Source organism: Copidosoma floridanum, unplaced genomic scaffold (assembly GCF_036245765.1).
Source record: "Copidosoma floridanum isolate Cflo_tuat_1 unplaced genomic scaffold, Cflo_Japanese_pri ptg000001l, whole genome shotgun sequence".
Lineage (NCBI taxonomy): Eukaryota > Metazoa > Arthropoda > Insecta > Hymenoptera > Encyrtidae > Copidosoma > Copidosoma floridanum.
In genome coordinates, this window is record NW_028321878.1 from 9,234,234 (window position 1) to 9,247,388 (window position 13,155).

The 13,155-nt window shown below is 34.2% G+C and overlaps 4 protein-coding genes across 6 annotated transcripts; 3 read left to right on the forward strand and 1 right to left on the reverse strand.

Moving 5' to 3' along the window:
- Positions 1-139: 139 nt before the first annotated feature.
- Positions 140-4,247, forward strand: Fadd (fas-associated death domain protein). The gene is made up of 5 exons (XM_089589374.1): positions 140-167; positions 2,759-3,339; positions 3,598-3,795; positions 3,892-4,031; positions 4,089-4,247. Exons 2-5 carry the CDS (start codon positions 3,012-3,014, stop codon positions 4,245-4,247), a joined length of 825 nt encoding a protein of 274 aa, XP_089445500.1. The 5' UTR covers positions 140-167; positions 2,759-3,011.
- Positions 4,248-4,318: 71 nt separating this feature from the next.
- eIF4E4 (eukaryotic translation initiation factor 4E4) lies at positions 4,319-8,070 on the reverse strand. Of its 2 annotated transcripts, none has more exons than XM_014353553.2 (4): positions 7,798-8,070; positions 5,702-5,880; positions 5,071-5,388; positions 4,319-4,988 (listed from the first exon to the last, which is right to left on the reverse strand). In XM_014353553.2, the coding sequence occupies exons 1-4, from the start codon at positions 7,825-7,827 to the stop codon at positions 4,874-4,876; spliced, it is 642 nt and encodes a 213-aa protein (XP_014209039.2). In that variant the 5' UTR covers positions 7,828-8,070; the 3' UTR covers positions 4,319-4,873. The 2 variants fall into 2 exon arrangements, with proteins under 2 accessions (XP_014209039.2, XP_014209038.2); XM_014353552.2 differs by lacking the exon at positions 7,798-8,070 and adding an exon at positions 6,090-6,352.
- A 775-nt stretch (positions 8,071-8,845) lies between these two features.
- On the forward strand, positions 8,846-10,993 carry RIOK2 (RIO kinase 2). The gene has a single exon (XM_014353551.3). The coding sequence runs from the start codon at positions 8,979-8,981 to the stop codon at positions 10,566-10,568; it is 1,590 nt and encodes a 529-aa protein (XP_014209037.2). The 5' UTR covers positions 8,846-8,978; the 3' UTR covers positions 10,569-10,993.
- A 149-nt stretch (positions 10,994-11,142) lies between these two features.
- Positions 11,143-12,100, forward strand: cype (cytochrome c oxidase subunit cyclope). Of its 2 annotated transcripts, none has more exons than XM_014353589.2 (3): positions 11,143-11,287; positions 11,655-11,815; positions 11,892-12,100. In XM_014353589.2, the coding sequence occupies exons 2-3, from the start codon at positions 11,655-11,657 to the stop codon at positions 11,971-11,973; spliced, it is 243 nt and encodes an 80-aa protein (XP_014209075.2). In that variant the 5' UTR covers positions 11,143-11,287; the 3' UTR covers positions 11,974-12,100. The 2 variants fall into 2 exon arrangements, with proteins under 2 accessions (XP_014209075.2, XP_014209074.2); XM_014353588.2 differs by lacking the exon at positions 11,143-11,287 and adding an exon at positions 11,493-11,592.
- The last annotated feature ends 1,055 nt before the right edge of the window (positions 12,101-13,155 follow it).

The window sequence follows — 13,155 nt, forward strand, 5'->3', positions numbered from 1 at the left end:
TTTTAAGTGTTATAAGTAAACAAAGAACCCAACCTTCTCTGATCAAGTGAGATCCAATGCTCCATTCTTGTATGAGACTTTTCGTGTGACTGTGCTTCTTTTTCAGGCCTTTTTTCTTCGGTTGTCTCTTTAATGGACTGATTCATTTGCGCTTCCATGAGTTAATGGTAAAAGGTCAAGATTATTGTAATATTGTAAATATTGTCGATTTTATGAGCCATATAAGATAAGTAGAATATTGATGGTTTTGGAGGTCGATTTTAAGGTAAAAGATAAATTGTAAACTTGCCGCAAGTAGCACAAAAAATGTTAACTTTTTATTATCTATCTATATGATTTGTTGCGGCTGGTTTATAACTAATAAAGTGACTTTACTGTAAGTAGCAATGTGGCAATAATTATTTTGGATCAGCGCCATCTAGCGGTCTTAATTTTTTGGCCAAAAGTGGCTCCTAAAATTCTCAATCAGAGCATTCAGGATTAGAGCCATTTAGTCAATTATAAACCAGCCGCAACTCATGACAAAGCTATAAAATAAAAAAATAACAATATATGTGTTTTTGGCGGCAAGTTAACAATCTATCTTATGCTCGAAAATTTATCTTCAAAGGTATAAACACATAGGAGGTCGATCTTTTGGTAGAAAATAAATTGTTAACTTGCCGCCAAAAACACATGTATCGTTGTTTTTTCATTTTATAGCTTCATCATGAGTTGCGGCTGGTTTATAACTGACTGAATGGCTCTACGCGCTAAAGCTCTGGCTGAAAAGTTTAGGGCCACTTTTTAGTTCAGAAATTCGCAACGCTAGATGGCGCTGATCCAAATAATTATTACTTCTTATATTGGAGCCATTTAATCAATTATAAACCAGCCGCAACTAATTTTATAGATAGACAATAAAAAATTGATATTTTTTGTGCTATTTGCGGCAAGTGTACAATATGTTTTAATAAAATCGACCATATGGCACTACTTAGTAGTGATACTAGTGATTACTATAATTACTATTATAACTTCACGTATATATCTTACACCGTGCTCTCTTTACCCAGAATGATAAAATCAGAGGCTGTATGCTACTCTGTGTTCTATTCCGCAAATGCTGCCCCAACAGATCAGTTGCGACGTTGCGTGGGTCGTGGTAATGGGTGTAATCCGCAATCGCCGCCAGCAGTTACATATGTACGACGTGACAACGTTGCGTGGTTGGGGGCGCTACTGTCGATTTACTGGTGATGTGATCCGCAATCTCACCAGCAGTAAAGCAGACGACGTCGGTCTATAGACTATAGTAGACCGACGTCGTCTGCTTTACTGCTGGTGAGATTGCGGATCACATCATGCACGACATCACCAGTAAATCGACAGTAGCGCCCCCAACCACGCAACGTTGTCACATCGTACATATGTAACTGCTGGCCGGCGATTGCGGATTACACCCAATGCAGCATGGTCGGGCGGCGCTAGCGTCAACCTGTACTAACTTAGAGTTAAACTCAAACTCTGTCAAACCAGTCAAACTGTCAAACTGTCAAACTGTCGGTGGGTTCCGCATGTCAACAAACTCCGAAATACTTATCGGGTGGCATGGGATTGAACAGTGAAAACAGCTAAAAATATCGAAGTTTGTTGACATGCGGAACCCACCGACAGTTAGTGCAGGTTAACGCTGGCGCCGCCCGACCATTGACAAATAAATCATCACTTTGTTGACCAAAACAGATCATGAGTGTATATATAGAATTCATTATAAGAAGTGTTTATTAAGAGTTTCTTTATGAATTTTTAATAGACATCAGCAAGAGTATAAAGCTTGGAAAGCATTTATTACCAGGTACAACGTTTTTTCGTAACGTGTAGATCTTACATAGATCTCTTGATCTCGTACAGTATATAATATATGCAATCGAGTCCGTAAAAGGTTGGAATCATATGGCGGCAGATCTACTATTAAAATCGTTAATTGACATACATACAAATAAATACACTATAGGTGAATAACAATTTGCGTTTTTTAAATTGATGTTGTCGTTGTTATATTTATGAACGAAGTATCTCAAGTTTATTACTTATTTTCATATGATTATTTTCACGTATCCATATACAGCGTATAGGTAACGTGTACGTGGTATCGAACTACAATTATAAAATTTATTCTGCCTGAAGCTAATGTATATTTTAAGTGATTATACGGGAACACTGCAACAATCGGAAATAATGTGATTTTAAATACTTGGTCATGCTGACTTATATTGAGTTTGTCTGTTATTTGCAAATAATTTTTATTCTAGATTCGATTTTATACTCTATTATTTAAAATCAAATATACTTACTCTTGCTATCGATACTAGATTATTTTTACCTTTTTTTTCTTTTTTTCTTGCATGAGTAATGTGCCTAGCGTTTATTTATGACAATCGTCACGATTTTTTTATATTCGAATAATCGTCAGATGCCGCAGTCATGATTCATGACAATACCTACTTGAGAACTCTGCTTATGCCGTAACAACTTTATCCGTTTTCTTGGAAGTAAATTTGTTTCAAGCCAAACAAACCTACAAAATTTTATGCAAATGTTTAAAGGTTTTTCAAATTATTATAAGTAAGAAAACAAAAATTCAGGTTCCACTTTCGTAGAACATACGACTTCGCAGTAACGAAAAATAATTGATTCAACACTTTTCAGAACAAAATGTCATAAACCGAGATAATTTCTTACACATATCCAAATTTTTTATTTTTTTTATTTTCAGAAAAATCATTTTTCGAGTAAAAGCATTCAAACGGAAACAATTCGACTATAAAATCCAGTACATACTATGTAACACATGTCCAACGCAAAGTTTACTTAATTTACGGAGAAGGGAAGTATCAACCAATCCTGAGCTCGAATTGTTATAAAATTGACAAAAAGGGGAATCCCGTAGCTCCAGTACCTATCGTCATACATGCGCACGTCACGCACTTGGCCCTGACTTTTTATATTTGCAACTAAGTAGTTTCATCATGGTAATGGGCTTGGAAAGATATTTCGAGTTCATTCGTCAGTTTGAACAAATATCACAAGCACATGTTCACGGTGATGTACTCGAACAATTGAAGGATCAATTCAAGAATCAAATTAACTCGAGGCGTATGTTGGAGACAATTATCGACATCAGGATTTTATTAAAAGTTTTAGAAAAACGTGGTGTGTTACAATATAATGATATACGAGTAATAAAACACGTTGCCAAAGAGTTTATAAGGGATACATCGGTTGAAGAGTTAATTTTGAACTATGAATTGTGGTTGGAAGAAAATTATTCTCAAATAAACAATTTATACAACCTTGGTGAGTCAATTATTTTACTTGTAAAAAATGTAAAACACCTATTGCTAAATCTTGTGGCAATCCAAATGAAAATCCATTTTATAACACTGAAGAAGCACCAAAATTTTTTTAGAGCCACCTACTATTTGTTTGGTTTTAAGCATAATATTTATTATGGAAGAGTGCGCTACTTTGAAAAATAATAATTTCGTTGCTCTTACTCTTTTACCCGTTTCTAATGTAATTGTGGTCATATCACATTATCTTGTCAATTAACAGCTATTGTACCAAATACTGATACAATTAAACCAACGTCAGTAACGCCGCCTATTTTGGGTGATAGTAAAATGCCATTCTATACATCTAGTATCAATGTGGGAATTTCTATGGACCCTAGAATTACTGTGAAACAGACCCAAAATCATACACCCACATTGCCGTCCAACGTTGATCAAGAAAAAGAACTAAAAGATTTAAGTAAGATGAAAACTTTTGAACTCTCAGTAGGCTGTCGGAGTTTTTTTTTTGGCTATCTAATTCATGAACAATCTTAATGATTTTAAATATTTTCAGTTTCCAATGGAGTAGGCAAAAAAATTGGTATATTTTGGAAGGATGTAAGTAGGAGATTAAAAATTGAAGAATCCATCATTGTAGAAATAGAAGCAAAATATTGCACAGAGGAGCACAGAGATGAAAAATCGTTCAAAAAGGTTTGCCGAAAATATCTTCTATTTCAAAATGGCTTGTTTAATATACTTATGTTCTAGGTACTTGAGTTATACTTTTCGAAAAATCATCACAATTGGAAAATAGAATTGATGCATGCATTGGAAAGATCTAGAAGAACAGATTTAAAAAATCATGTCGAACACGTAATTCTTGAATATTATCGTTCGCCTTGGTTAGAGTCTTCAGTGGTTGACTAGAAAAATAGTTAAAGTATCGCATCATAATTTATAAGACTATTTTACACACTGTTTAAAAATAAAAAAAACCATTGTGCAAAGTATATATTTATTCACATTATTTTCAAACATACCTTATATAGAAAACTGAATTACATAAGATTCATGAAAATGGATGCGCATATCTAATAATTAATGTAGCTTGTGAATAACGATTATTGAGCAGATTGTTGTATTTTTTCTAAAAATACAAGAAAAAAAATTAAACTAAAAAACAAACTAAATTTAATTTTCGATGATTATGATGGGATCGACACTACAACAATCTGCACTTGTCTCACCAAACATTCTCAATTATACTCAAATATATTGTACAGTTTTACTTATTCATACGTATTTTATATTAATCTATTATCATTCAGCAAACATATTCAATAACACCAGTTTTTTTTTTTTCTTTTTTTTCTTTAACTTTGCTCAACACTGTCAAAAAGTTTAAGTGGTAACGAAAAAAAGGATCATCACTTAGTTTCTGAATTTTTTTTTAAATCTTTCAACATCTGATTCCAGTCAGCGAGTGGATCTTAAATATTAATCCTCTTAAAAAACAGCACGCATAAGCTTGTGATATCGGTCCCACTTACTTCTTAAACTGTGTAGGTTGACTTTATTGTACTTCCTGATTTTACCATGGTATCTCTATGTACTTGATACGGTATTTGAAGCTTTGATGCAATCTTTAGTCTTTCTTTCAGTTTTCTTCTGCAAAAAATATTATGTTCATAATTTGTAACTTATTTTATAATTTATATATTTATATACAAACTGTTATTCGAATACGTACCCAATCTCTAAAATGTTGTCTTCGAGCTTAGCATTTCCGGTCCAAAGAGCAATTTTGTCTTGTCGATTTCTAATATTAACAACAGCTCCGCAAATCGTATCTGAACTATCATTGAATCCTTCACCAATCATACAAAGCAAAATCTCCAACCAAAAATTATCTAAATCAACGGATCTCTGTTTTCTATCCAAATTGATCAGCCATCTTCCTCCATGTTTATTGGCATCATCTTCCCACATGGGTCTAATGCCTTGCTTAAACATACTGTAGTCACATCCTATTTTCAGCTCGGATGCTTGTTTGATATGGTTGTAAAGACTGCACAAAAATAGAAACTATTAAACTTGAATGTATTATTTTTTTTGTTGATAACAAAAATGTATTGGAAAATATCTAAATATTAGAGATACAATAAAAAGGGCAATTAAATGATGTACCAATGCAGGCTATAATACGACTTCTAAATATAGACTAGTTGTTCGTGACCATATGCAAATGATTCGTTCATACCAAAGTCTCAATTTACCAAAACAACTGTACAGCTTGGTAATACAAACAAATTATGTTCAATGGAAAAACTGACTTCTCTGTAGCCTTTTACATAAGAACTGAGCAACAAGGTATGGCCTACCTCCAGAAATCTTCAGCTGTGTCGAAACTGGTGATCTCCCGCTGGCTGTCCTCCCATCCCTTGCTCTTGTCCAGCTCAAAGTACCAGAGGGTCCATGTGTTCTGTAGTGGATGCTTAATCAGAAGTTCAGGCGGGAACTCCTCAGGTTTAGGTGACTCTTGCTCTTTTTTCTGAATTTCCTGAAAAAAAATTCATACGGACATGAATACGTGTGTGTGTGTGTATATGTATGGAACTTACAAGTGAGAAACCTAACCTCTCACGTTAGCGTTTCGTAAATTTTGTTGAAATAAAAAATATTGAAAGACGGGCAGAATGTTGACAAAGAGTGAAAGTTCGCTACCTCGAATAAACATAACTATTATAGACGAAAGAACAACAATTTTACCGATTTACGAACGAGTGCAGACTCTGGCTTCTGGATGTCGATCATCTCTATATCCTCTCTGTATGCTAGACAAAAACTCTTTCGATGATTGTAAATAAATGTACGTTTTGAAAACGGTAAAACTGGATGAAGACGTTCACCAATATTCAATTCGATTTAACAAAAAAAGGCAATTTTAATCGCGATTTTTAACTCCTACAAAGAGAGAAAAGCTGAGCTGCCGTGGCTCACCGCTTCACAGCAGTAGCCAGAAAGGGAAATGCCGCGACGATGGGGCGCCGCTACACCCGCTACGGATACTTTTCGCATTCTTCCTTTAAGCACATCGGGGTGTGTGATAGACCAGTGTGTTGAGGGAGTCAAGGGGGGGCAAATCAAATCCGCGTATCATTCATAATAATTTATCATAAGTAGTAGGTGTATTTACGTAATTTAGGGTGAAAATGTCTCTTAATGTCGTAATTGAGTGGAAAACTCAAGTTTGCAGCTGTTCACTATATATGTAAAATTACAAATAATCTACTATCTGCTGCTTGATTGCTTGATCATCGTTGAAGAAAGAGTGATAAGTAATACGTTAGAAACGCACAAAATTTTCAAACGAATGTAGATAATCAGGATCAAATTTATGATTAATCAAAATTTTTTTTAAAAAAGAATAATCAAACTCAATAATATTAGTTTGAGAAAACTATTGAAAAATGTGAGGTTTCATAATAATTCAAATATTTATTTACTCAATTTCTCTAAAGTTATGGTAATATTGATCGATGTACCGCAAAAGTATTGAAAAATAAAGTTTCGGTATTTCGCAAATTGTCCAGAGATACGCGATATATTTAAAATTAAAAAATAAAAGTATGTCTCACCACTTCAAACAGATGTGCACGTAACATTTTTGATGCTATTATTTCACTCTATTTTAGTTTTATCACAATAAGGCATACATGCATGCCCATTACAGTTCCACGTAAAACTATGAAGTTTGATTTTACGGAATAATTTTAATCTATTTATAGCCAACTCGACAGACGAAAAACTGCCCAACAATAAAAATAAAATTTCCATACATATATATTCGATAATAATAATAATCACCAAGACAACGGATCGTAAGCTATATATACCTTTCACAAAAAAAAATTGAACATTCACAAATCATTCGAGTCAACTAACTGAACATAGCTTACATTTTCTTCAGTAAGTAGTTTTAGATTTTGTTTCTGTGAAATATGCACATCCTTACCGGAGTAAATAATTGGACGTACCATAAAAATTCCGTGGAAATTGTGACCTGTACCACGTATAGGTAAGATGAAGTAAAAAATAAATCCCAGTCGTACCGTTAATATTGGAAAGTTACATATATAAACATACGCGAGATAAGAGACACACGTTGGGTACACCATACCCTCGCCCTCGCCTATTACGTACACACATACTTATAACATATTTCCAAATGCGTGGAGAAAAGAGAGCGACCGAGTTGCAAAGATAAAAAATATACAGACGATTCGGGCATTAGACTATATTACAAAAAACGAGCTAAGCACACATCTTCCACTGGGGCTGCTGATATATTATAACGAAGAACAACCAAAATACTGTGTAATGTAGTACATTATGTGTATGTCATAGCTCCCTTAATTTGCAGATGTATCGATGAACACATCTAACTCATTAAATATTGTACAATGCACCTGCATACCTCGACCTCTTCCGTATTGTTCGTAGCCATTTGATTAGAGCCGAGCACAGTTGAGATTTATTCTTCTGTTTTTTTTTTTTTTTTGTCTTTTAAATAAATCTATTGAATAAGACGGTTTACATTCGCGCGATGACGCGACGACGATGGTATGCAAGAAACCGCAAATGAATTTAAAAAAAAAAAGTTTTTTTTTTCAAACGTGGCTTGATTACACGAGGAGCACAGCAGACGATTTCAACAGAGCTTCTCTCTCCGTGTGCACCACTATCCGCACACGAGACTTTTCCGTCACTGAAAGCTGAAAGAAGGGCTCTCTCCTCTCTCTCGATCGCTCTCTCCTCTCGAGACTTCAGAGTTCCGGAGTTTCGGACATTTGATATGCCGTGCGTGCTGTAGAGAGAAAATAAACGTACCCTATTTTCATAACATCTATGTATTTTCCCCTCTCTTTTGTTTTCCTCGTCGACTTGTCGAACAGCCAGCTTTTTTTTGGTAAGTACAGTCTTTCGTCACCACCTCCCACACCACCAGTTCATTAATTAATGGAAAATTATTTCTTTTACCCATACTTTTCAAATAATTAATCTCTGAATGTAAAGAAACATAATGATGTTATTATATTCAACAAGACTATTTTTAAAGCGAGATGAGAGAAGTAAAAGCGGCCTTTTTTCATCCAAAAGAGTTTAGTATTTCTATTTTATCCATCAATATAATTTTCATATTGTTCTTATTAGCCGATTGCACATAATTTTATATATTTCATTGCTACGAAGTGTTGAGTTTTTTTGTATTTCGGGAATCAGTACTGTAATTTTCGATGTACATAAAAGTTTACTTAATTAACTATGAAAACCTGTTTATTCACAATTGTTCTTTCGATTTGAATTTCGCGCCAATTGTGGTGGACCGCTGTCACCTCGCCCACCCCGGCACTGGGGGCACACGCGTCATAACCCTATCCCCCCCCCCATATGTCAGCTTATGCCCCATTGCCCCTTTCCCATTTCTTTTCTTTCCTTAAAACTTCTCAGACAGTGCAAAGCTGCAGAGTAGTGCAGTGCAGAGCAGAGTCTGATGCTCAAGTGCTCAGCCCTCAGGAGACAGACTGCAGACCCCACAGAGGTTAAATAAGTGTTCTTTTTCTGTAACCTGTTAATTATTGAAAAAGCAACAATAACATGGGCAAGCTGGACGTGAAGATGATGCGCTACTTGACGCGCGAAGACTTCCGCGTGTTGACAGCTATCGAGATGGGTATGAAAAACCATGAGCTCGTACCCGGAGCCCTCGCCGCTCAAATCGCCAATCTTCGTCACGGCGGACTTCACAAAATCATGAAGGACCTGTGCAAGCACCGGCTACTCAGTTACGAGAGCACTAAGCGTTACCAGGGCTATCGTTTGACCAACACCGGCTACGATTACCTGGCACTCAAGACACTCGCAGCTCGTGGACTCCTCGACTCGTTTGGCAACCAGATTGGCGTCGGCAAAGAGTCAAATATTTACGTCGTATCCAAGAATCGCGTGGAACACTACGTCCTTAAGCTTCACAGATTAGGCAGGGTTTGTTTCCGTAATATAAAAATCAAACGAGACTACCATCAACACAGAAAACACATGTCTTGGCTTTACATGTCGAGGGTATCTGCTGCCAAAGAGTTTGCTTTCATGAAGGCTCTTCACGACAGAGGTTTCAAAGTACCTAAACCAATCGATGTTAACAGGCACTGCATTATCATGGAGCTGATCGATGGTGTACCGCTATGTAATGTCCACGAGGTTGAGAATGTGGAAAAGTTGTACGATGAACTGATGAATACTATTTGCAGGCTCGCTTACCATGGAGTCATACACGGTGATTTCAATGAGTTCAATATCATGCTCATGGCTGATGAGACGCCTATTCTCATTGACTTTCCACAGATGATATCCACTAAACATGAAGATGCAGAACTTCACTTTGAGCGTGATGTAAATTGTATAAGAGAGTTTTTCAGAAGACGCTTTGCTTATGAAAGCACAACATATCCGGAATTTAATGAAATCGTTGGAGAAAAGAATGCAGAATACAAAAAGACATCAAAAGTCATCTTACATTCACCTGAGGTGAGCGATGATGAAGATGGAGAAGATGAAGAAGAAAATATGGAAAAGTCCATTAGTGACTTACAAAGAAAAGTGGATGAATTGAATGTAGGCATGGATAAAGAAGTTACTTTGTCTTTTCAAGAAAAAGAAGAATCTGACAGTGACTCTACAGTTTGCGATGACAAAGAAACTTTTAATTTAGAAAATGATTTAATTAAGAATACATTTATACCACCAAATGGAGATCAAGAAGTAGATCGATCTGTGAATGATCATACAGACTCATTGAAAATTCAAGAATTAGAGCAGGTTTCATTTGAACATAGTGAATCACATGATAATAAAACATCGAATCAATCTTCCAATGAAGATATTAAGTATGACCCAGACCATGTACCTGATGCCGAACATGATTTTAAACAAATGATGGCTGATTTTTATCTTGACTGTGGTGCAAGTGATACTTCTCATTACACGGAAACTATGTCCATAGCTTCTACTATAATACCAGAAGGTTTGGTGAAAAAAAGAGTCAAAGCAGATTTATTGAAACGTGAAAAGAAAACAACGAAATTGCAGGTTCAGAGGAAACTCAAAAAATCTGGAGTGCAAAATAAAAACAGAAGAGACAATAAAAATGTTGCTAGAGAAAATATTGACGTTTGGGACGATTTGTAAAAAAAAAGTTTATTGTGTAAATTATCTAAAAATTACTAAAGTATCTATTTATAAGATCCTATGTAATTTTACATATTTTATACGTGATTGTTATAAAAATGAAAACAACATCCATCTTTATTGATTACTTTAAAAAATTAATTATTTCAAGTACTTATACTCTAATTTGACGCAGATCAAAACATATATTACAAATTTCATCAGATTTAAAACCTTTCTCCTGCAAAATATATAACTGCTGATATTTCCTCGTAGCTATGCAAAACGTACACGAATTAAATTTTGTTTGCCATAATAAAAAATTTATAAAAAATTCACCTTGGAGTGATTTAAAAAAATAAATAACATTCACCAGTACTTGACATCAACAATATTTTTAATTCGTCGTAAAAAATAACACCAAGCTATACTGTTTGTACGAATAAAAATCTTTGATAATGTTTATAATTCTTATTGTATGTTTTTATTTATACTCGTTTATTAATCGAAATTTGATTCCGTATTCGATTTTCGTCCGATACTCCGATGACGTCACACAGCATAGCTGCTGAGTGTCTGCTAGTACGCAGAGTGTACCCAATATATATATGTATAAACAGTGTACTTTTCTCATCTGCCAAGAATCGGGAAGCCTTGTTACTGGTTCTCGTCAATCAGATCGATAACAGATAATAAAGTACATAAGACTCGACCTCAAGGAATAACTGTCAAAAAATACGGTAATTGTAGGAGTAATTTTGTATAGAATCCTCGAGAAAAGTATTTATTACGTAACTTCGGAATCTACTTTTGAGGTTTTGTCTCGGTAACTTGTACCCACCCCTTCTCTTTACCTTCTCAGTCCTTTGGCATTTGCGTCGTTTTTAGAATATGCACAAGATAATTTTAATTTTTTATTGAAACTTGTTGTATATTGTTTTTGGATGTGACACTTGCATGTTTACACATTTTAGACATGTACAGAGCTATATTTTGTATTGTGTACCTATAAAGGTTACTTTAAACTCCTCTCTGACAGTCCATGGTACTAGATGTTTTGATGTTTAAAATTTATTTTTTTTTTTTATAAAAAATTACTTTTTTCAGATGACTACAACAACGATTCCAAAGCCTCAGCTGAGGAATCTTCTGCAAACCAGAATCACCAAAGCTATATATGGAGCTGTTGCATGCTCTATATTAGGAGGACTTGCTTGGAAATACATGGTAATGGAGCCAAGGAAGAAGAAATATGCTGAATTTTACAAGTAATCTTATCTTTTTGATTTACTTTTTTTCTTATCTAAGGAAAGTTTAAATACTTAACGTGAATTTGTGTTTTAGAACCTATGATCCAGTAAAGAGGCTAAAACTTATGTGTGATAGAGGGCTTTTGCAAGCTTGTGGTCCAAATACAAAAAATTGAATTTGATTTACAATGTAAATAGTGATGATTATACCAATATTTGAAAACTTTGATTCAATGTTTCCGGTATAACATAAATAAAACCTAATTAAAGTTAAAAAAATATAACACTAAAAAAAACTCTCAATTTCATAAGTCATTTAATAAATGGTAAACTTATATCAACATAATACAGAGTGATTTTTCATTTTATATTTACTGATGCCAAAGTTTATTTATAATTTTCAATAAATACCATTTTACTTATTTTCGTAATACACAATTTATTTAATTCTATTTTTTAATTGTACACATATTTTTTTTGCTTTTTTTAAAAAGTGTTTTAACTATAAATGTCAAGTAATTAACTGTATATGTTTATGTTACTTAGAAATTTAAAAAAATTTATTAGAGCCAGATATTCTTTTTGCCATCATATTGATAGATGCACCTTTCGTTGCAAAAGTAATCATTTAAAGATTTAAGGAGGCTCCCTCGTGACAGTTCCCGAACCAAGAACAGAAGAATTTAATTGCTGAAAATCTACTGAAGAGGGTTGGCATTTCTGCACGAGGGAGCCTCCTTAAATGCTTTACAAGGATATGCTACAATATTAAGTATGAAGAGCAAGTCATCAAATGGTAAAAAAAGGTATACATTGAGTGCGTTATACTTATGAACTCTATCTAGTGAAATACGATCCAATTTTAACAAAATATAAATATATACCTCTACGTAACTTCCATCCCCTAAAAAAAAATAAAACAGCTGCAGGTCGACTGCAGGTATGGAATTACTGTGGAATTATGAGATGAAAAAAAAATCTGGGAACAAAATTTATGAGTCGTAATAATTTCGGTACCTAGTACTTATCTCAATCGTCTACATAATATTTCCAACATTTGTGTATAAGAATTATTTACTGTTTTTTAGGCCAACAGTATTTTATTCGTAATTAACTGATATTATGGTCATGTTCATTTAACAAAGAGTGGAAAGACTATTACTATTAATTAATAGCCAAATCCAAGGAAAACGATTGACTCCGATATGAATATCAATAACATGTACGGCAAGTATAGATCGTGTAAGAATGTTGTACATAAATTAAATTGTTTTTACATGTAGATTGTATGTATAGCTGCAAGATCTACTGATGGTAAACAAGTGTTTTTTTATTGTCTTTTGTCTCAACGATTTTAT

What these genes read in the sequence shown, in the direction of transcription:
- eIF4E4 (XM_014353552.2), bottom strand. Translation starts at nt 6,134, where the DNA reads ATGATCGACATCCAGAAGCCAGAGTCTGCACTCGTTCGTAAATCG. An exon ending in CTGCACTCGTTCGTAAATCG is followed by an intron (nt 5,881 to 6,089) that starts GTAAAATTGTTG and finishes ATTTTTTTTCAG; the next exon opens with GAAATTCAGAAAAAAGAGCA. An exon ending in ACAGCTGAAGATTTCTGGAG is followed by an intron (nt 5,389 to 5,701) that starts GTAGGCCATACC and finishes ATTTTTGTGCAG; the next exon opens with TCTTTACAACCATATCAAAC.
- cype (XM_014353588.2), top strand. An exon ending in AAATATGCTGAATTTTACAA is followed by an intron (nt 11,816 to 11,891) that starts GTAATCTTATCT and finishes TTTGTGTTTTAG; the next exon opens with AACCTATGATCCAGTAAAGA.
- Fadd (XM_089589374.1), top strand. Translation starts at nt 3,012, where the DNA reads ATGGTAATGGGCTTGGAAAGATATTTCGAGTTCATTCGTCAGTTTGAA. An exon ending in AAACAATTTATACAACCTTG is followed by an intron (nt 3,340 to 3,597) that starts GTGAGTCAATTA and finishes GTCAATTAACAG; the next exon opens with CTATTGTACCAAATACTGAT. An exon ending in ATGAAAAATCGTTCAAAAAG is followed by an intron (nt 4,032 to 4,088) that starts GTTTGCCGAAAA and finishes CTTATGTTCTAG; the next exon opens with GTACTTGAGTTATACTTTTC.
- RIOK2 (XM_014353551.3), top strand. Translation starts at nt 8,979, where the DNA reads ATGGGCAAGCTGGACGTGAAGATGATGCGCTACTTGACGCGCGAAGAC.